This window comes from Rhipicephalus microplus, unplaced genomic scaffold (genome assembly GCF_043290135.1).
Source record: "Rhipicephalus microplus isolate Deutch F79 unplaced genomic scaffold, USDA_Rmic scaffold_23, whole genome shotgun sequence".
NCBI lineage: Eukaryota > Metazoa > Arthropoda > Arachnida > Ixodida > Ixodidae > Rhipicephalus > Rhipicephalus microplus.
The window spans coordinates 2,271,986-2,295,518 of NW_027464596.1; the positions used below are offsets into that span (position 1 = coordinate 2,271,986).

At 44.2% G+C, this 23,533-nt stretch overlaps 1 protein-coding gene across 1 annotated transcript in view; it reads right to left on the minus strand.

Moving 5' to 3' along the window:
* Positions 1-1,855: 1,855 nt before the first annotated feature.
* LOC142786412 (uncharacterized) overlaps positions 1,856-23,533 on the minus strand; it is a 40,446-nt gene continuing 18,768 nt past the window's right edge. The window contains exons 4-9 of the mRNA XM_075884097.1: positions 22,237-22,475; positions 13,984-14,062; positions 11,760-12,160; positions 9,284-9,418; positions 5,937-6,026; positions 1,856-2,239 (exon numbers count right to left, since the gene is read on the minus strand). Of these exons, the coding sequence (XP_075740212.1) occupies positions 1,892-2,239; positions 5,937-6,026; positions 9,284-9,418; positions 11,760-12,160; positions 13,984-14,062; positions 22,237-22,475 (1,292 nt within the window). The 3' untranslated portion in view covers positions 1,856-1,891. The remainder of the gene's footprint in view (positions 2,240-5,936; positions 6,027-9,283; positions 9,419-11,759; positions 12,161-13,983; positions 14,063-22,236; positions 22,476-23,533) is intronic.

Below are 23,533 nucleotides of genomic sequence, written 5' to 3' on the forward strand. Positions count from 1 at the left end.
GCAGGTTGGTCTTGCCGGTGTTAGTATTGCAGGTAAGCTGTGCCGTAAGAATCCGATAAACAGCACTTTGTACAGTTGTAGCATGGATGGTATGGGCACTCCCCAATTTTTTCCTGCAAGGAATTTGAGCATGTGGCATGTTGCGATCAGCCGCTTCTTCACATAGTTCACGTGTGGAGTCCACGACAGGTTTCTATCTATTATGACTCCCAAGAACCTGTGGCTTCTGCTGAACGATATGTATTCTTCATTAATCGATATACTGTAAGCAGACATTGGTTTCCGCGTGAACGCTACCACTGCACATTTTCCGCAGGACACCTCGAGGCCTTGTTTACGAAGATAGCATGACGTCGTTGTAGCAGCCTTCTGAAGGCGGGCGCGAAGCTGAGGCCTTGTCACACCTGATGTCCAAAGTGTATATGTGTATGTGTATATTAAGTGATGCCAGATAAAATCTTAGGCCAACTTTCCCTCCTAGCCTACCGGCGCGTTCTCCTGCCTTGGGACTTAATTTTTTTCCAGCTTTCAAGATTCTCTGCTGTCGGCGAGTTCCGTAGCAACCTCCACGCTTTGTTTTGTTATTTGCGTACATTGCGACGTTGAGTTTTCCACCATGGGTCATGTCGCTTGCCAGGCAGTGCAGAAGTTTGCAGGATGCTTTTCGTCGCAGTGCTGGTCAGAAAGCTGAAAAGTATTGTACAGCTGGATGAATGTTTAACTAGATAGGTCAGTCTAACTTAAATGAGTAATCTGCGAGAACTGTTCCCAATCAGCTTTGTCAGTGATCTATCTGGGGACCTGTGTGTGATATTCATTTGACATGGGCGTGCTCAGCGTTACCGAAAAGTGGTCACTTCCGTAAAAATTATTGATGATGTTCCATGTCAGTAAAGAGAGGAGGGATGGAGAGACAATACTGAGGTCTTTTGACGATTAGGTATTGTTGGCGAGGCAGTAGTATGTGGGCTCTTTCCGATTTAGAAGACACGCGCCAGAAGTAAAAAAGAACCGTTCAATCAGGCGACTTCGAGCATCGCAGCGAGAGTCACCCCATAGATCGCCATGTGCATTGAAATCTCCAAGGAGAATGTAAGGTTTTGGAAGTTCGTCTATGAAGGACTAGAATACATGCTTTTCGAAACGTTGTTGTGAAGGTATGTATAGAGAGCAGATGGTGACGAGCTTATTTAAAAGAACTGCTCGGACAGCCACCGCCTCAAGGGATGTTTGTAGCAGTAGGTGTGTGCATGCAATCTCTTTATCGGCTATAATGGCAACACCATCACATGGCACAATCGCATCATTCTGGTGCTTTCGAAAGATAACGTAATTACGTAGAAAGTTAGTGTGTTTTGGTTTCAAGTGTGTCTCTTGCACACACAGTACTTTTGGTGTATGTTCGTGTAGGAGCTCCTGGATATCGTCGAGGTTTCTCAGCAGTCCCTGACGTTCCGCTGTAGTATTTGTGTCATTTTAATGTTTTGTGGTGTTTTGTGTACAAAAGTGTTGCGTTAGGTTACAGGCCTTTTGGGGGCCCTGTGATTTGAGGTTTTTCTTTTTTGGCGCGCTCCAACAAGTTGCGCCTTTCCTTCGCCGTCTGAGGTGCCGGAGGAGTGGAACTTGTATCCATCACCTCTTGCGATGTGGTTGATGCTGCCTGCTCGGCAGGCACGTTCACAGAACCTTTGGACCTAACTACGCTTGCAGTGGTCCGAGGTCCAGCAGACACGGGGATCTGCTAGACATCGTGTCTTGCCCAAAAAATTTTGCACAAAAGCGATTTTCGCAACACGACAGCACTTGCAAATACGTGAAGATTGAGCGTGCCAGAAAAAACGAGCATCAACACGTGTTTTGTTGCGACGACTGATTAAATACGTGCACATTCTCAAGCATATGTACATGACTCGAACGCCTGGTCTTGTCCTTTACCACACGGGATACGTGCAAGCCCTCGCGAGTGAACGAAGATGACCATGCAGGATGCGTCGGTCCCTCCGTGCCTGTTCGCATTGTCCCGGCTATCTTGCGTGCAGCTGAAGGCGCAGTGCGCAATCAGGAACAGCTGACTGGGAGACAGCCGCAGTGAAGGTAGTACCTGGCGCTGCGCGGATGGCAGACCTTGGAAGGTTAGGTAAGCGATGCGCGAAGCCCGGATGTGGCTAGCCTTCTTCTCGTCGAAGAGCGTCTCGTCGATGCGGTGGTGCGTAATATGCTTCTTCGGCTTCTCAGTTGTCTGAAAGGGTGATGAATTTTGAATGTCTTAAACAACTAATTTTTATACCGCAAACTGTGGCGTTACACGCGTAGCTAGCTATTTGCTGTAAAATAATAAACTGAAATTCGGCAAACACAGTCACAGGCGACCGACAACGACAGCCTGTTAGGCCTATCTCTCTTTTGTCTGTCACGCGACTACTTCAGCAATTTGAAATAGACGCCCGAACAGTCAAAAGCGCTTACATTTAAATGTGTTGTTTATTCTATCATTATGCTCGCTAACACGGCTCGTTATTCGTGCATGATCAGCGTTATCAAAGCCACTTCCCTGTAAATGAAGGAGGCCTATGCGTTCAGTCAGAAAAACAAAAATACTGATAGTTGACTTGTATATATTCGTGCTTATTCTTTTCCATGAAGACCGTTGAAAATTCCAATAGTTAGCGCATTGTATGTCCTGTACTTCTTCTGACATTTTGCGTTTCACAGAACTGTGGCTTGTAACAGTTATCAAGAGCTCGTAACATGCATGAGAGTACGTGCACACCTGAAAGCTCTCTACAGCTGATCGCGAAAATGTTAACGATACGTGGGAATGCATCGTAGTTTTTTGTGACTCTCACCGCGCTGCTCGTGAACAGAAAATACGAAAATATCTCGGAGGCTGTGTTCAGTCCAACCACGGCAGGTAGAACGGGGATTTCCGTATTGAATCACCGTTTAGGGTTAGCCGCTCTTCAATGAAGTAAGTCGGTGAGTCGGGACGGGGGCTGGCGAAGGGAGGGGGTTGCATACACTAACGCAGCGGGCCAGCAAAATCAGTTTCCATTATGGTGTTACTTTCCAGACGAATAAATTGTTTGTTTACAGTGGCAGCACTCCGACGCTCTTCCGCTGACTACGTGCTAATTGCAGCAGTTCCTCTTGGTGAATAATGCCCTCGTAAAAGTTGTCTCACTTCACGGAAAAGCTCAGCTGAAGTGGTTTAAGCCTCTCATAGCCACCGCTGTCGACAACAACATAGCTTTGTGCATGTGATTTTGACAAACATTGTGACCCTTAGCGTGAGGCGTGTTGTTCGGCGTGCCTTTAATCACGTAGAAGTTTATATCTGGACGGTTCGCGACAAATCCGAGACATGCAGCTGTCCCGACAAGTACAGCGCGAAAATTGGGACGGTGCAAGGAAGCCGAGACAATCCGGCAAAGTAGGGGATGGTTGGTAACCCTATAGGGATCTGAACACTCAGATATATCCCCTTTGCAATATAGATCAACTGCATCAAAATATGGTTCCTCGGACTGGCTTACTGTTTTTGTGTTTCTATCCTTGGGCTCCTGCATCTAGATTGTATTCATTTGCAACGCAGAAATAGAATACGTAGTATAACCGAATGCGTGAGCATTCACAGATCTCGCCAGGTGTAACGACCTCCAGTTACGTGCCGTACATACGTACATGGTACCTATTAGGGGCGTCCGAATATTTAAATATAGTGTTCCAGTTGATTTGCAACGCACTTTTGCTGTTTTAAATATTCTAGCAGCAAAAAAACTTCATAGTTATTGTCATCAAGCTGAAATTTTTATAATGCACACACCTGATACGCACCTAATACAGTACGCACCACATTCCGGTATGCACCGTATAAACTTATTGCTCCGAAAAGTAATAAAGTTGATGCATACCAGCTATGCATCAGCCAATGCAACAGACAGGTAACGCAAACTAACATCTACATATTTGAGATAAGCAATGTGGCGCGTCTTGTGAACGCAATAAATTTGGGGAAACTCAATTGGACGCAACTAACTTGTACCATGCCGCGTCGATGATTCGCAGGGTCATATTGAATATATATTTGGTTTCTGGTATTTATGAAACAAAGATTTGTTGTGATCCAGTCAAGTTTCCTTTCCTCCGTATTCGTGTCAAAGCATCCATCGAATGTAATGCCTTCACCGTTTTACAACTACAATAATGCCTGCTGGCGGATTAATTGATGGTGCAGCTGCATCTCTCTCTATCATACACTCACACTCACACACAAAGACACAAAAAACAAGCGATTTGATTGATTTGTCCCCTGCGTTCTTTATTTTTTCTTTCGCGTATAGACTATTTTCGGTAAGGCATCTGGGCCGCGCCAATCTGAGCTTTTAAGCTGATGTTTTCTTGCTTATCTATATCGCTGCATGAATTATTAAGGCCATAACACATCGTAGGCACAAAGCCAACTTTTTTCATGCTTATGATCTACCGTAACACTGTTTAGTTGTTAAAGATGCGAAACACGAAGTTTGACAGCCCCATACGGCGGCACTGTAACCCGTTCGTAAAATAGTCTATATGCAGTATAAGACTGGCCACTAACTAGCTTTGTTTCGTCGAGAGTGTCGGCCCTTAATGCTGTGAGGACCAACGTGAGTAGAATTGTTCTAGTAACGTTGGTAAAGACGAACGAATTCTCGCGCTGCGCAAGCACTCGCACATAATAACTAAAGACCCCGTGACCCGATGATATATTGCTATTACTTTCTGGTGATCCTCAAACGCACATACACCCGGTCACGGTGGTGTCGTGGTCATTGTGCTCGTCTTTATACCGAAGGTCACAGAATCAATCTCAGTGCCAGCGGCCCCCTTTTTGTTCGAGGTGAAAATGCTCCAGGCCCGTGTACTTGGATTCAGGTGCACGTTAAAGGACCCGAGGTGGAGAAAATTTTCAGAGTCCTCCACTACAGCCTCTCTCATAATCATATCGTAGTTTTGAAAGGTTAAGTAGGTAGGTATGTAATAAACTGTATTAAAGATCCAACGAGGAATCGCTGGCCCGGACTAGGACTCCAAGAGCCGTCTTCCGCAGAGCATCGCGCGATGTCCTCGGCGATAGCCCTGGCTCGCTGGCCAGCCCAGATTTGGTCCACTGCACGTGGGCTGAGAAGGGTGGCTCGCCACCGCTCAGCCAGTCATCCTGGGCTACACACACTCTCGTCCGACTAGTGGCGGCGAAAACCGCACTCCCAACATTTATTTTTCTCAAGCGCGCTTGATCTCGATCTCACCCGGCCACTGTGTCTGGACACAAGAGAAAGCTACGCTCGTTGGTAAGCATTCGTCTCCTATTTTAACGCGCGAAAACATGAAGAGAAGTGAATAGTACCAGAAAATGTACTTCATAAAGTGAGAATTCTCGCGGCTTTTATTCAACTTCAAGTCACCCACCGTGTAAGATAATTGCAGTTACAAGCACTTGTTATTGTGCCGATTCCTTTCTCCAGTATTTGCACTCCTCGGAATCAGTAAGTAACGATTTCTGAAATTTTATGTGGAAAACCCCAGGATCGACTAGTCGAACATGAAGAGGATTTTGTCCTGCACTGGGCATAGTCCGGCTGTTGGTGATTAATATTATGTAGAATACCAAGATATGATCGCAGAGTGCGCTGCAGCGGAAGGCTCTGGAAGTATTCACAACTTGTGGTTATTTAGAGTGCATCTAAATCATAAATACGTGGCCCTCCACCTTTCTATACTCACGTTAACAACACCCCATGAAAACGCCTCCTATGAGCGCTGCTAAATGTCATCTATAAAAGAAATACGGCATTCTAACAAATATCACCATCCTTGTGCAATATCTGAACACGTGGCACACCCACATTTTACGGTGCAAACAAATGCCTGTAGTGAAAACGTCTTTTGGTGCTTACGGAAGAGTTTCTGTCATGACTCATGGCTGAACGACGACTGTGGGAATTCTCGTCCTGTTCAGTATGCTTTCCCGGAGGGCCAGTATGTGTCTGTAAAAACAAGAAGTCGGGATGTTCACTCGGTGTAATGCATCCTTGGTTCTAATAAAGCATTCTCTTTGAGTGTGCTATTACGATCATATTTGATATTTTACGGTCAACTCATTTATACACACGTCTGAAGAGTGACCATTCTGGAGGTCTTGAATCCATCTATCGCCCACATAGAATGCATTCCCTGTGCGTGAGCAAAGCCTGGCCGCAAAAAAAAAAAGAAATAAAACGTTATTCGTGCTTTTTTGGCAACAATCTGGAAGTATTGCCACCCTGGAGCTCACTCTAGTAAATTAGTAAATATTGTATGGTATATACAGTAAATTAGTAAATATCTAAAATAACAAACAAAGTAAAGATAATACGCGACATACAGTGTACACCTGCGGGCAATACTACACGGACCACGACGGGAGCGTGCGCCGTCTATTCGTAGGCCCTCTGCTGTCAAGAGCATTCCTACGACAAATTTGGTCGGAGAATTACTCTCGATAGCAGACTCGCTGCTAGACGGCGCCGACGGCAAAAATTATGACTTATAGTCAAAAGTGTACTTAGAGTCACTGCCTTAGAGTCAAAAGTATACGACGTCAAAAGTATACGGACGGTAATGGTCGGTATACTTTTGATCGTGTGTGTACGTTGACCGGGCGTGCACGGGTGTACAGCCAACAACATTCTTTAGGACTTCTTTCAAATGGAGCAGTGTAAATTATTTCATGATCAGCGTTAAGAAATCCGAACCGGCGTTGTTCGCATCAGTTCATAAAGCTGCATGTTGTAGTTTGAATGGAAACCTAAGCTTGTCAGATCGTCGAACAAGTTTTGCCATTAGGAGAAACCTTTATTGAAAATCCTAAATGGGCCCAGCGTGTTAATACAGTATGTAGCATGAACTAGCGATATACTTTCTGATTTTTAACAGATGCTTCCATCGTGCTTACGTCGAAAACTTTTGTTCTAAATGCATTATTTTCTTCTCGCATAGGGAGGACGAAAGAAACGAAAGGAAGTTAGGTCAACCCGACGCGCGTCTAGTTCGCTATCCTGCGCTGAGGGGAGGGGGAAGGGAAGTCAACGAAAAAAAAGAAACAAGAGGTAAGAGAGCACCGTCAAGATACATGCGCGTCTGTCCATCGCACGCTTACAAGTGGTCATTTGCGCAGGATTCATAAAATACACCCCTTCAATCGCATAAGGTAGAAGCAAAGTTGCCATCAAACAACGCTTATTCTCTTAAACTGTGTAATCCTGAGAAAACTTCAAAAATCTCACTATAATGTTAGATAAAAACCCTCCTAGTTAGTGCCTTGTTAACGAACTAATCTTGGTTCAACCAATCTTCAACATGCTATGCTGAATAGTTGCTTGTTCTTTTTATTCTGAAGAGTCATACATGCAGCACTCCACTTGCCAATTCATCCTTTGCGCTTCTCTCAAATTTACGCTTGGCGAATACTTGATCTATATGTGGGGTGTAACGCCCCAAAACCACGGTATGAATATGAGACACGCCGTAGTGGAGGACTCCGGAAATTTCGACCACCTGGGGCTCTTTAACGTGCTCCCAGATCTGAGCACACGGGCGTACAACATTTCTGCCTCCATCGGAAATGCAGCCGCCGCAGCCGGAAGTTCATCCCGCGACCTGCGGGTCAGCAGCCGACTACCTTAGCGACTAGACCACCGCGGCGGGGCAGCTTCGTGGATACCTAATTGTGTATAACTTTATCATCAATTTTTCTATTGTTAGCCGCGTAGAAACGCATTTCATGTTTCTATGTTATTGTATAAGCTTTTCCTGTTTTATTTGTTGTTTTTCCCTTTTCCGTTTCTGCTCCTTTTGATGCAAACCAGTAACTGATATTATGAGCTTGGATTTTCCTCACTTTGTCTGAAAATGAACATGCCATTGTTTTTCAAAGGTGGGCTCTGCGGATTTTTGATGCCAAGAAAAACAGGTAGGATCCTCGTCAAGCAGCTAACGTGGCAAGGTTTTTGCTCTTTTGTCTGCAGTTTGGTTCCGGAATTTTCGTATAGAAAATACCTAAAAATGAATTGGAATGATAGGGAGAATATATCTAAACGGTAGTCAAACCGCGCCCCTCCCTCACCGCTCCATCTTTCCTGAAATAAACGTCTGGCTATGTTCGTCAGAAACGCCATTTTAAACACTTGGATAATGCCTGAATTTGACGTTACTCTCTCTTATCAGTGTTCCTGTGCCGTACAAATAAATATAGCTCAAATTCAGATAACAATTAGAACGGTAAGAGGAATCTCCATTAATTTACTATAGTTCGACGAGATGTACCACACCCCCGCAAAAAAAAAGAGAGAAACACATAAGCAAGAAAATGCCCTTTCCCTGTGTCATCTTTTTTTTTTAGTTCGATTGGCATCATTGTGATTATAACCAAGGGCCTATCTCAGTTCTTTGAAATCTTATTCGTGTTAGAAAGTTCAATTACTCGCGCGCCTCTAAATTTCCTGTGGTAAAGTGTGCTCATGCTACAAAAAATGGTCATGCGAGTCATGGCGCACGAAGTCTTATCATGCCTCTCAGTACTTACCACCCGTAACGGACACGTACTTGCGACCAACTAACCGTAGCTGTGGCATTGCACGTACGCGTTCGCTTCAGCTACGGAAGGTGCGGGGTTCGATCCCCAGTGCTGACCGGCCACCCACCGGTAGCTAAACAGGGTACAGGCGGGCTTCGAGGGGCTGTGATGCGTCGCCCCAGTAGTGAAGCTTACTCTGCCTGGAGGACTTCCCAACCCGTTGCGAGGGACCCGGTTTTTGCGGCCAAATTTAGCGCTAGTTCCTCATTCGTGTCAAAAACGTAAGGCTAAAACTTTACGAATCGCGTTGTGAACAATTAACGATGAGTGCGCTGTTATAGGGGGCGTGTAGCTTGACGGAGAGTGTAAGTAACCTCACTCGGTAACAAACGAAAAGCGTGGTGTTTGAAAGTGTCGTTCGACCTTCGGAGACACCACCGTGGTTTCCGGGGCTTTGTATATTAATTTCAACGACCAGAAGATTTTTCGTTTTTTCGTTTCTCGCGTGTACCTAAACACAAGCATACGGATAATCTTGTAGTTTGGACCTACAGAAACGCGGCCACCATGGTCTGGACAGAATTTCTACCGGCAGTGTAGGAGAGTGCACAATAATATAGAGTATAATATTTGAAAGGCCAATAAGGTTCACTGGGCGTATCTGGAACAAGAGGATGTCATACTTCGCACCTTGTTGCTGTACAAGAGGCAGTATACGCTCTTGTAGTCCAGAGCGTCATTGTGATTCCAGAACTCTCGCCAGGCCTCTTTCTCACTCTCGGTCACCTTGTTCTTCAAGTATTTGGCTATTTCACGAGAGATTAGCTGCAAAAGGACATGAAAAAGTACCTTAGGTGAATGCAGTTGCAAGACGTGCTCCTACCTTTACACTGTAGCAAAAATTTGAAACAATATCTGCGTGGTCCCAATAACTTCAATTGAAACAGCGCAGCAACAAAAATTGTGCTTTGAGATTTTATTTTATTTTTTTGTTGTCCTGGGTAGCGGTATCATGCTAAAAAACTTACAGGTGCTACGAAACGTTTTTACTGAGAAGAAATTTGAAGTTGCAGTGACGAGGAGGACAGCAACCTTGATTCCACGCTTATCGGTAACATTTTTTTTATTATTAACATTAGCCAACCAGCTCGGCTCGATTCTTTAACACAGAAGGCACTAGACCTAATAGCTTCACTTAAAGAGTGGCTGCGGTTGCCTAGTGACGGAGTGCATATGGCAATCCAGAAAATAACAAGGTAGCCAGTGCTAAAAACCGGTCCTGCGGAAGCCCGCAAGGTTTGGAACGAAGGTTCAACAAAAAGAGTGGAGGGCCATTGTGATTTACTAGTTTGTAGATCGAACCTGGAAAGAAAACCAGGTGAATTTTGTAGGAGGACGGCTTCTTAGATAGAAAACGTATACAGCAGTTCTTCTACTGCGAAACCTGAGAAAGTGCGTAGCACGGACACCCAGCGATTCCCCGTTCGTAGAGTTCGCACTGCCCTGTCTACCGAAGTGTCGGATGACACCAATGTTTGAGTTGGACACATAGGACTCATCCGGCACAGAAGAATTCTGTCTGGGATATTCGTGATCTCGTTGTGCGAGATTTTCGCTGCGCTTAATCGTCTTTCGGCTTGTTACGTCAGTTGAGATACGCGTCGCTGCAGCGAGTTTAGTGAGCTTGTTTTCCCCCTTCAGACGTAGCAAAGCAGCGCCCTGTGAAGCACACGGGTAGGGACATTGGCCTGCTCGGCGAGGCGGTGGCGCCCTCTCTGTTAATGCGATTGCTGAATATTTCTGCCAATTATATCACTTTAGTAATTTTCTCTTTATTTTTAACGTTGCTCTTAGCATTGCTACAATACTCAAGGGTTGTATGTGTGCTTTATTGTGAGCGTGGTCACGCCGCACGAGATGGACTGCATGAGGACCACAATTACTGCGTCGGTCTTCACGCAGGCGTGAATTTCTACAGCGTAGACTAGAAATCCGGATTGCTGTCTCACCTGTCTTAGGCACAATATTTACCCCAGAGCATACCCTTATTCGGACTGCAGATTTATTCTGCCAGCAGAGCGGACTTTAACCTCAATAAGTGGCTGGGAGTCAATATCACTCCCCGCCCAGGAACCCTCGTAAGAAATCTGGTAGTCAGGAGCTACGAGAGGCTCTCATGCGCAGCCACTATTCCACACTTCAGGTGGCTATCCTGAGGTGGACTAAGGTGGTAAGTACAGCTACCGCAAATAGAATCCCTCGCCTTCTCGCAGCCCCTTTTCCTTGAGACCGGATAAATAAAGTTTTGTCTCTCTTACTTTTCGCCATCCAGTGTTTTTCTGATGTTAAACTTTCAGGAGTAACCTGAGATGCTTGATACCATTTAGATAGATATTACAGAATACTAACAAAAATGCACGATGCTTTAAGCATGAATTTTTTTTTCACAAAAGTGGAGCGTTTATCACCGCGAACGGCGAGCTCAGCTTCTCGTAAATGTAAACCTATACACACTGCTCAGCACCCTGCAGAGCTTTTCCTGTCCTTCCATGTTGTACTGAAGCAGCGCATAATCAGCTTCTTCTAACATTCGAGCTCTTTATACGAACCGTTGGTTGAAATATCCGAACAGAAAACAATCATCATCATAACGCGTTGTGGTCGTCCTCTTCCACTTCACTCCCTGAACACGTGCCACGATTTGACAGGGTGGCAAGAAATGAGTCTGATGGGTGAGAGAGAGAGCGAGATCAACAGGGAGAAGCAGGTAGAGAAAATTTACTGTCGAAAAAAAATTTTGCCGAGGCAGGATACGAAACCACGTACACAAGATACGAAGGGAATCGTCGTAACTACTCGGCTGTCCAGACACGCTTGCAGAGCACCACATATCGTTTTAGAGTATGATATACTAGGAGGCGGGCAATGGAAGTAGGGGTGAGGGGCAATGTGAGCGTGAGGAAGAGAGACAGTGCTGCCGAATGCAAGCATCTTAACACTCGTACTATTGTTTTCATAATAACATGCCCCCCCCCCCCCCCGACACACAAAAAAAAATCGCATGGACGGGGGCACTAATAGCATTGTCCTAAACTCCATAATTTCATCCACGTACTTCAATGCAATCATATCTTAGTGCTGGCATCGATTGCTAGAGGAATCTTGCCTGTCCCAATACTCCGTAGTTGTACGCAGTCAGCCCATCGTCGTAGTAGTACGGTGGCTCGAACAAGTTCCCCGCGGCTTTCGTATCTTTAATCGTCCCGGCCAGGACCTCCAGGTAGGCTCGGAACAAGGGCGGTAACACTTGCCAAGCCCGCAGCCGCCGAAGCCAGTCGGAGACGAAGCCATCCTGCGGTATGGTGTCCACGCCTGCAAAGAAGCGCGGTGCCTTGCTGGAGTGGGCGCTCGCCGACTTGGGGAACGTCATGCTCGCCACCTCGCTCCCGTCGGCACTGATGAGCCGCAGACCGACCAGGCCGCGTGTGATAGCGGCGGCAGTCTGCTGCAGGCGGGCCATCATGCGAGTGATGTCCAGGATCCGAGCGATGGGCATGGCGTTTGCTCCTGCACGGAAGCGAGAACACATGAGCGTTAGTATGCACGTTCACAGTACTACTCCATGACTAAAAGCTAATCGAGAATGGGAGACGCACGTAGCTGTTGCTCGCCACCAGAATGCTCATTCCCCGTGACTCACAAAGCTTGAGTCAGACCAGTGCGTAAGCCGAGAGTTTTACCGAGAAAACTTTAAGTTAGAAGGTCACAACCTTGACAGGGAATGATGGTTCGGGCAGTCATGTTATGTCTCAAGTACTAAATATGAATAACGACGTGATCTGGCTCGTTCAGGTTAATATGCCAAATGTGCAGCACGAGGCGCTCAAATGCTCAAACAAAGGGAAGAAAAAACGCGGAAACAAGCGAATGATATACACGAATGCTGCCTGCTGCTGAATTTTTTGGTTAAGAACACATACACATATAGACAAAATGATACCTCCGTAGAAAGGTGCTCTCAAACACGCGTCACACCAGTAACTTCACAAAGCGTGCAAGAGTAAGTTCGTAATTGGCTGAAAAGTGCAGTTTCCTTATTCTGTAAAACTACTAATTTTTGACTGAGACATCTCTGTTTCCATGTCTCAACGTTTCACGCCCCTGTAATTTCTCTTGTTAAATGTAGTGAAATTATGATTGTTTAAACTCCTCTGTTGAGAATGAAGTGTTAGCTCGGCCTTTTATTTTAGCTGGTTGAATGAAGTGAGATTTGAATGCAGTGGGGTTGAAGTAAACAGTTTGAATGAAGGGGGTGAAGGGAGTAAGTAGGAGATGCAGTAGTATTGGGGAGCGTAGTGGTGAGTTCTATGAGTAGTGACAGTTGTTGGAGGAGAAGCACATATCCATAGAAGTATTTACCCACGTTTACGATCCAGAACGGCCGCCGGGCATGAAAGACACGAGGAAGGAGAATATCGCTGTTAATAACCACTCCTCATACAGTATAGAAAGAGGTTGGGAAGGGTCACCTGAGAGGGTAGAAGCTTAGCCAAGCAAGGACCACTCAGGTGCCCACCAGCTCTGATGCGACGCAGCGTGGCGTGTCTTTATGTAAGTTGGGCTAATTTTTACTATTCTTTTTCAGTTCGACCATACCATCCACTCCTAACGAACTATAAGAAAAGTTGCAGGCGTAAAATAGGCTTATCAGTTTTTTGGTTAAATTCATGTTAGACAGCCCTCCCCCCCCCCCCCCAAAAAAAAAGACAGTTCACGGGGAACAAATGCCACTACGCTTAAAGGAAATATTTGTCAGCCATAAACCATGTTCTATTTTTGTGCTACAGTACACGAATAGTTATAGGAACAGCAATCTACTTCAGATTTTTTTTACATCTTCAGGATACATAAAGTCCGGCTGTTATGCGGTCCAATGCAGCAAAAAGATGTGTCCTGACTGATATCTGGGCATTACCTCTCCGTTGTATTAACGGCGAACAAATAGGCTACAAAGAACGCGGCCTTTTGATGAATGTGGCGTCCGACGGCGACGAGTGTACGAACAAGTACATCGAAACTCGTGTACGATACATGTGGACCACCCTCGTGAGCACGCAAGCGTTCTTACGCCACCGAGAGCATATGCAGATTCTAGTAAACGTAGACCTTTTCACACGATTTCCAAGTGCAATGAACCGGCAGTCTATGGCACGAGCACACTTCCTTCGTACACATGGATGGACTGGGCCAGGATAATACACAAGTATATTTAATTTGCCTTAATACTTAGGCTCGAATAACATACAGTGCGTAAATGCTAGCTCGAAATGACCGAAAGGCTGTTTTTTTTTCTTGTTGCTGCGAAATACTGCGCAACCGCTTTCGCTTACCTTCCAGTAGGTCAATAGCCTCTCCGCGAATTGTCTTTGTGAACGCCAGCAGATCCCTGCACACGTCTTCGGGTTTGCCCTAGGAGTGATAAAATATGACTGCTCAGTGATTCTGTAGCATCCTCAAGATTAAGTTTAGTTTTGTGACATAGGTCATTTCTACCGGCTTTAGGTTCCTCTCAGAGGGTAGGCTAACTAAAAAACTGGCGGTGGCGCAAATGCGTACATCTGCACTAGAGGGCACCGCAAGATGCGTCTTTTAAATTCAACGTGTCAGTGCGAACTTAGAAGGTTATGCTGAGGGTCCGGCATGAAGAAGGAACACCACGGGCTGATCACTAACTAATTTGTAAAGACTGGATTATAGGCAAATGCGTATTTTGTTCCTTGCGTTCCTGTCATGCCATTTGGATATGTGAGCGTGAATTAGAGGTTAAGAAGGGCTTTTACAGTGTTTTTACAGCGCATAATTGCCTATTTTTGGTGTTGGTGCCAAATTGCCTATAAGTGCCTATAAATGCTTATTATCGAAATTAGTGCCCATATGAGCACCATTGAAGCACAAGCTTTGTTTTGAAGAGCGGTTTTAAATCATTATTCATGCAAAAAAGGCAGCATTGATAATTCCAGACACTGTGAGATTCAACAAAGTCCTCTACCTCTAGCAACTCCCGCAACACGACCGCGAACCACAGTGAAATGGCACTTTCTGGTTATCATAAACCACAGAGCTGACATGCTGCGAGCGATTGGAGGAGATGAGGTGCGCAAAAGACGCTACTTTTTCGCCGCCCTCAGTAGAAGCACGTCTCAGCGTCTGCAAGGAATGGGGAGAAAGAAGAAAAGATCGGATAACAATAAGAGTGGTGTATATGGTGGAGGACGCAGCGACCGTCTTCTACACACAGCTGTCGATTGTCCTGAAGGAACTGAAGAATTACCAGAAAACCCTGGATGTTGCGCCGAGAAAGGAACAGCAAGTTTTTCTGTTCGGCCGCGGGCAGGTGAAGAACGAATGAAAAACCATGGAGGACCATCATGGTGTGCTCATGCTGATTCAGTGGTGGGGAAAGCAGCCAAACTGTTCAACTTTTTACAGCGAAGCCTGAGACAGGCGCCGGCATGTTTACAAAAACACTGTACTTAGCATACACACCCTATGCCTGAATACGCTTGTCCTGCCTGAATACGCTTGTCCCCTTGGCGTATGTCTTTAACTGGCAAGCATGAAAAATACAGAACAGGGCTGGAAGGTTTGTCGCAAGCTATTTCTAAAAACATTACAGCTGTACCAATATTAAGAATGACTTAGAATAGGAATTACTATCATCGTGTCTAACTAAACTGTGGTGAAAGCTTCTATGTATAACATTTCATGGAAAAACTCGAATTAGAAAATAATTGTTCCTAAGCAGTCTCTTCCACGCAATGGTAATTGTTTTACGATTTTAGAATGTCGTATGAGATGTAAGTTTATGTTATTTTTGTTTTTAAATGCGAAGCATTTCTTAGCGAACTTCAGTGGCTGCGACTCCCACCTTCTTTCTACATTATTTTGTTTCATGCCGCTACTGGTGCTGCTTGTGGAGTTTTGTACAACTTCGTGATGCCTACTTGCGCTGAACTTGAAAATTGTTTATAAGTGTTAGAAAATGCGCTGCAGGGTAAAACTTGTTTGGTTGTGGAGGTTGTTTCTCGCGTTAAATCTCTGGTGAATGCTGACCCTGACCAGTCAATAGAAAGTTGAAAGAAAAATCGACGAAATGAAAATTGTTATAAATTTCCTCAGTGAAACAGTAGAAAAGCTCAAAGCAGAACAGAATCATTTGCTAGCTCAAAACAAGAATTTGAATGCTCGAAACTCTGAGTTAGAAAAAAGAATTGCTGAGATGGAACAATGTTCCCGTAATAATAACGTAGAAATCAAAGCAGCTCCATTCACTCAGGGTGAAAGTTGCCTAGCAATTCCTAAGAGCATTGGTAACGAAATTCAATGCCCTCTTTCTGACTCTGACCTTGACATAGTTCATCGTGTACCTTCGAAATCGAATACAAAAAATCTAATAGCACACTTTTGTTTCCCGATCAAAGAAAGCTCAATTCGTAAGCAAGCGACTGAAAATACGGCTGCAGACAAGCGATCGTGGTTTTTCAGGAAATGATGTGCGGCCTGTATATGTAAATAATCGCCTGACCCAACAGAACAAAAAATTTTTGAAATGGCCCTTTGTATGAAAAAAAAAACAAAAATTGGCAATTTTTCTGGACGGCTGATTGTCAGATGAAGGCCCGCAAAACAACGGACAGCCGCGTATTCCGAATTCGAGACGAAGCTGACCTAAGCGTATTCTCGAGCTAAGCTAATCTCACATCTTGAAATTACCATGTCTTACATCGATACTGATAACCTTCATTCTTTATCATCTCAGACCTATAATTCGATAATTCATTTTAATGCGCGCAGCCTCCGCAACCATTTCAATTATTTTCACGCCTTTTTTTTGCAGTTTACGCTTTCCGTTTCCAGTATTCTGTGTTTCAGAGACTTGGCTTACCGACTCTGATAAAAATTTGTTTTGCGTTCCGAACTGCAACGCAGAGTACAACCACCGTGCATCCTCGAGCCACGTGGGTGCCACGATATTCATATTTAACATTGTTAGTTGCAAACGTAGAACAGACTTTGTTTTTGATGTACCCGATTGTGAAGCAGTTTGGATAGAATGTGATTGTCCTGATTTCTATAGCCACTAACGCAAAATAGTATTCAGTTTATATACCGTTCATCCAGCTTCTCCATGGCTAACTTTTGCTCTGCTCTTGACGCCTTGCTTCATTCACTCACGCAAGAAAACAAAAATATAGTCATCATGGGTGACATCAATATTTTGGAAGAGTCAAGCTCTAGTCAATACAAAAACACCTTTCTTGGGTATGGTCTCGACTCCCTTTTAAGCGAACCCACTCCTTGTGTGGTGACACTTATGGTACTTTTATTGATTATGCCTTTACGAATCTTCTGAACCCTCCTGAGGTTTTTATCATCCGTGCCACTATTAAGGACCACTTTCCTGTAGCACTTCGCTTTCATCGCGTGGCTACTCCTACAAATACTTGTTTCTCCAAGTCAATACTTGACAAGAAGAAGTTTACTGATTCAATAGGCGCAATAAACTGATCCCACGTTAGCTCTTGCACTGACCCTCAGACAGATTATCGAGAATTTTCTACCCTTTTAACTGATGCTATAACTTCTTCGACCTCAACTGTTTTGTGCCGAAGAAAGCACGCATCAACTCAGAACCTCTGGTTAACACCTGGACTTCTCACCTGTTTACGAAAAAAAAAGACAACCCGTGCAGAAAATCTAAGAAAAACCTTATAATATGGCTTTGAGAGAAGGCTGCAAAAAGTACATCAATACATTAAACCTCATATAAGAAGGCGAAACAAAATTACTATGAAAATTTAATAATGAAAGCTGGTAAGAATACAGGAATTCAGTGGCGTATACTTGACTACTTTCTAAATAGAAATAAAGCTGCAGCTAGTATCACTGAAATATGTCACGGCGCAAAGACCTTTCAAATTTCCGATTCCATTGCTAATGCTTTCAGTCAGCACTTTTCCAGTATCAGCGCTAAATCCGGCCAATCATGTCTCAACGACAAACGGCATCCATTGAAATATTTCTATCATTTTCCAATCTGCTCAGCTGAAGTTAGGAACACTAATTCAAGTTTGAAAATAAGTAGCGCTGGACATGACAACATATCTTCCAGATACATGAAGGACATTGCTGATGTCATAGCGCCTATTTCCGCCCATATCATTAACTTAATGTTTAAGCACTCTATCTTTTCTTCCGAACTACAAAAAGCAAGATAGTTCCTGTTCACAAGAAAGGTGATAAGTTACTCATGAACAATTATAGGCTCATCGCTATTATTCCTTTTTTCAGTAAGGTTGTTGAAAAACTTTATTCCGTCCACCTTTCAAAATACCTCGAAACATTTCAGCTGATGTCTTGCCATCAGTTTGGATTTCGTCAAGGGCTTTCCACCAATCTAGCACTAGTTACTCTTACTGGAAATTTTCAGAAACACAATTGATGACGGAAAATTTCTTGGATCAGTCTTCATTGACTTCAGTCAAGCCTTTGATTCTATGAATCATGCTATTCAATTAAACAAGCTCTCTTCCTATGGTATAACTGGTCCACCACGAGATTTCATTTCTAGTTACTTACTGAATCGTACACAAGTTGTATCCATTTCAGACTTACTTTCAGGCTCCAAAACTACCAATACAGGGGTCCCACAAGGATCAATATTATGTCCTCTTCTATTTATCGTTTACATAAATGACCTGACAGACTGTTTATGTCATCACACGGAATACTTGCTTTACGCAGACGACACCACCATAATTAGTGCTCAAGACTTCATTTCTGCCCTAACCTCCCAGCTAAACAGTGATCTTCAGAGTGTCATTAATTGGTGCCTTAACAACAAGTTTGTTATTATTCCCTATAAGACAAAATTTATTATTTCCAGTTCTATGTCAAAAAAGCTACATAACACACTCCCGATGTATGTTAATAACTATGAAATATTTCACTCTGAAAATGCACATTTCTCAGTGAAGAACTTGATTGTTTTTTGAACTTCAACCATCACATTGAGTTATACAAAAGAAAAACTGCCTATTGTATTCGTGTTCTGCTCAGGGCCCGCCAATCGTTTGCTCTTCCTACACCATCTGCTCTCTATTTTGCCTTCCTTCATAGTCGTTTCAGCTACTGTAGGGAATCTTAGGGACTCACGTATAAAACTTATGTAAGCCCATTAGCGCATATTCAAAAACAGGGTCTCCGCATAATAATGCAGAGTGATTATCATGCCCATTCAGCTCCATCATTTTCTTCACTAAATATTCTTCTCATTGCAAATCTGATCGTCATTAACTTAGCCGTAATTGCCTACCGCCTGGTACATAACCCGGATATTTTGTGTATTGTAGGCAATAAAATTACCACTTTCTCCAGTAATACACGTTGCTCCTTTCAAAACAATATCTTATTGCCCACGGCGCGCACTAATTACGGACTAAAAACAGTGAGCTTTTCCGCCATCAAGGTATGCAACACTCCGCTTTTAGAGACTGAAACCTCTTCCTCATTAAATGCATTTAAACATTCAGTTCGCAATTATCTGAATCCCTCTTTAACTTCTGACTTATGTGTAGTTACTGTCGTTGCCTTTTTTTGTCATACATTTCTATGTTTACACATTTCTATTATTTTTTTCTTCGAAAATATTTGTTAGTGTTTATTCCTAGCGATTGCTTCGTTTGCACTGTATTAGCTTCACTTTTTTAATTTCATTTTCTGTGTACTTTAATGTCAATTATTCTCTATGTTATTGCATACCATAAAGCCTCTTTTATTATTTTGTACGCAAATTCACGCGTTTTTTAGGCGATCCTGCTCCTGCTTTATTTTTCTTTGTGTATTTTATAACAAAAGATCCCGTTGCAGTGTTTACACTAAGGGACCTCTTTCTGTAGACCCCTCCCTATATGTAACCCCCCACCCAATTACGCTCAATAAACTGAAACTGAAAGAGTGCTGTCTTTCTTTTCTGTTTATGATGTGAAGCAGCTAGCCCTAAGCAAAGTGCTCCTCATTCATGCGACACAACGGAAGACACACATTACACATGCCCACTAGAATAATGTTGCGTGCAACGCTCTTAATAAGGTACTGTTTGAAATGCAGAATATAATTAGGAGCCTGGACAATTTTCGTCTGTTTTCCTAGATGTAGCTAGCATTAACGAAACTCTGAAGAAGAGTGTACGATGAGCGACGCCAGAGCACGAACGTCAACGCAAAGTAGCGACGTGAAAGCAGGATGACATTCCTTGCTGTACGTCACTCCCTCCATCTTGGGGCGTACGCCCACGAGAAAGACAAGTGTCTTGCAGTAGAAATTAAGCGTTTTTCCGCGACACGTCGAGCTACAAATCTTAACAGACATGGTCCCGAGTGCCCAGTGCATCCATTAAACTTGTCAGCTCGTAATCGCCAAAGCTAGTAAGGGGCCCTATAAGGTGTTCACTGACAGGAGAGCAACTGGTCCTCCGCGATTAAACCTGGCATCCTTCCAGCCTGGGGTATGACTGGTCTGGCTATTTGCTGCTGCGCTGCTCTTCCCAGCCACGACGAAATGAAATAGAACCAGGAGAGTGGTGAATGGACGGTGGACACTTCACTCACAATGATGGACAAAAACCAAAGCCCGTAATCTGTGAATCGCACCAGAAATGCATGCCTTGTTCAACCGTTGGTGTCTTTGTGCTACCTTAAGCAATATCATGTACAAGTCACCGACGCCTGGTTTTAAAATGTCTCAATTTTTGTAGAAATTTGTTGTGCCTATATTTATTATTTTTATGGCCTGAAACATCGTTTTACCTGTCTGTCTTTGGCGCCTGAAACGCACTTCTTTAGTGCCAAAAATTCACCCATTACAATAATGTGTACTGATGAACCCACGATGTGGCACTGTTTGACAGCCGAAAATGCACGCAAAGGCAACCTCACCGTTCGACCGACTATGTACGCTTGCCTGCGGACTGAGATCGGCTAACCAAATGTAGTCGCCTCCAGACTCGTCCACAATGATGTCACCATGCAAAGGATTCACATAATCGACCTGTTGCAGGTCTTTGAGATTCTTACTGCGGAAGAGCTCTTGACTTTCTAAGGTGGAGAGAGCGTCCGAGAACCGCCAATTGGGCCAATCACTCAACGTGCCTTTCGATGGCGTCCGCTGACGTGTTCACTCGATCCAAAGCTGGAAAAGCAAGATATGCACGGGAAAAGCACGCTCGCAGCGCCATACGTGTACTGTACGATGCTACTGGGAGGCGATTCTAGGCGATGGAGCCGGATCGGAGCCATTACAACGCACGAGATCGGGTATTAGGCGCAACGAAGAGGCACCCCTATCCCCACCTACGGTACAAATTTGGCCATTAAAGGGCTACATGTGACACCTTCGATGAAACGCTTTCAGCGCTCGGCGAATCAGACGTTGGCGGAGCAGTGGTCAGACGTGAACCCTCCTTGAAAAAGAATTTGAAAAACGATAACCATGACATCTCTGTGTGACACAATGTCAAAAATGACGAGCAGATAGCAATATTAAGTGAGTTTTAACGTCGCAAAACCACGCTATGATAATGAGAGACGTCATAGTAAAGGGCTCCAAAAAATGTCGACCATCTTCTGTTCTTCACCGTGCACTGACATCACACAGTAAACGGGCCTCTGTCGTTCAGCCTCGATAGAAATGCGACCACCGGGGCCAGGATCAAATTCGCGACCCTCGGATCAGGAGCCGAACACCACAACCGCTACACCACGGTGGAGGACGAAAACCAGCTGATAGTGAAGCCAAGGAAGGTATAGGGAACATTTTTGTACTGTTCACCTATGCACATTGTCGTAAATGCGCTGTAGATGTGAAGGAAGTAAAGTGGACAAATAGACAACTTGCCATCAGGAGGAACTAAACCTGCAACCTTTGGATTAAAGTAGATGTTTGGACTATAGTTCGTCGTAATGCATTATGTGAAAAGAACAGCGCGAAAAAACGACTTAAGACGAGCGTCTCTGCAGTGTCTTTTTAGGTCCTCGTTCTCTGTAGCGCTGCACTTGTATGACTTTATGACCTCGCAAAGGCCATGTTATCAATGCGTCCACTCCATTTGCCATCGGACCAATTTGGCTCGATTGACATGGCTGTTTCTCTCGTTAGCACCCTTACCACATTACGTAAGCAAACAACCCCAGGGCTCACTGGTTAGTGCATAAACGCTTCGCCTTATTTTATTACTCCGAGCAGAACACTGTACGCTCTTGGTGATGCTTCGCTTACAAAGAGGAGCAAAGATGTTCTCTTTATTGATTTTTTTTTCACTAAGAAACACGCTTATTTATACATTTTCTATCATCCATAAATTAGTACAATCCCTGAAAGGAAATAATTCAAATGTTTTCACAATTGCTTTTCGATGAGCAAGCCTAATGTGCCCTAAAAAGTTTTCAAACGATTCCTGTGAGACAAAGCGTCGTAAGATATTGACTTCAGCTTTGCCGACACCGCCATCCAGCGCTACGTAAGAACGCAATCCATAAACGCTAAAACCAACGTCTCCTCGCGGTGCAAATGTGTCATTCACATACCAGAGCAGGCTGTTCTCCACCGGTGTCCAACGCTGTCTTGAAGGCGGCAGAGCATGACACCTTCTGACCCATAAGGCTCCGGAGGAGATGCCACGCGACGACCTTGCGTGAAGTCATGCGCATGTCCTGGCTGCTAAGAGCCGCACTGGCTACATTCATAATAGCCACGGTTGTGTTGACGCCGTCACGTAAGTCGTAATCAGTACGTCCGTACTGCTGAGTGGCAGCCAGCCATAAATCTGTGAGAAAAAAAAAAAACACCATGGTCAACTTCACTGCGGGAACCTCTCATGCCAAACGTAACCAAATAGTTTAAGCCTAGCTGTCGTGTGAGTGTGCTGTCCCGCCCTTTTACGTTTTCTTTATGGTCTGTAAACCCTCTTCATAGTCGTTATCGGAGCATGAAGGTTGCGCCACCGATGGCCATTTATTTATTCCTGATCTGTGAAACGAAGCATCAAAAAAATTGCCTTTTTTATTCCCCGTGCTGAGCGTAATGAGGTATATCTCTAACTAGCACTTCCTTTATTCATTGTTAGAGCTGCTGCTTATGTTTCGAATAGTTATTATTGATGTGGCTGAACGCAAATGCTAGTACGATGTTCTACCTTGTTTTCTTTTGAGCTAATACTTCCAGCTCCTCATATTTCAATTCAATGGGTAGCGCAAATCACAAGAGCACAAGAAGGACACAAATTTCATGAGAGTGTTCGTCTTGTTTAGAACTATCGGCGACGGTCATGTGAATTCCTCTTTGATAAGCACTTCCGTGTTGTACCAGAACCAGAATAGGTGTACAGCGTTTTTTGCTATTCATCATACAGCCCTTCTTGAAACTTCACCCTGTAATTGGCTTTTTTAGCATCTTCTGTTTCTTCATTATAAAGGATTGAGTTGCACCACGCGTCACACAATCTCAAGCTTTCACAATTAAGCCTTGTTTGTTAACTGCGTTGTTTTTTATTTTTAATATAAGCGTAAGGCGGACAAGGTCTTTTTTGTGTGCTGTTTAACTTGATCGTCTTGAATGTGGGACACGATACTTCCAACACCGTGGTGTGGGATGAGCTGCTCGTACGTTATGTACTCCTGGGCTAAGCAGAATGAATTTCGCTTTGAAGTTAGCACTCGTGTGGTCTTTCTGTTTATTCTTGTGACATCGCCTTTTCTGCTGATCGCTAAATATGAATTCCAACTAATTTGCCAAAACTTCAGTTATTGAAACCACGTCTTTTTGACGAACTACTGTCTAGTCAGCGCTGCCATTCAGTAAGATGGAGAACTGGTTGAGATGAGC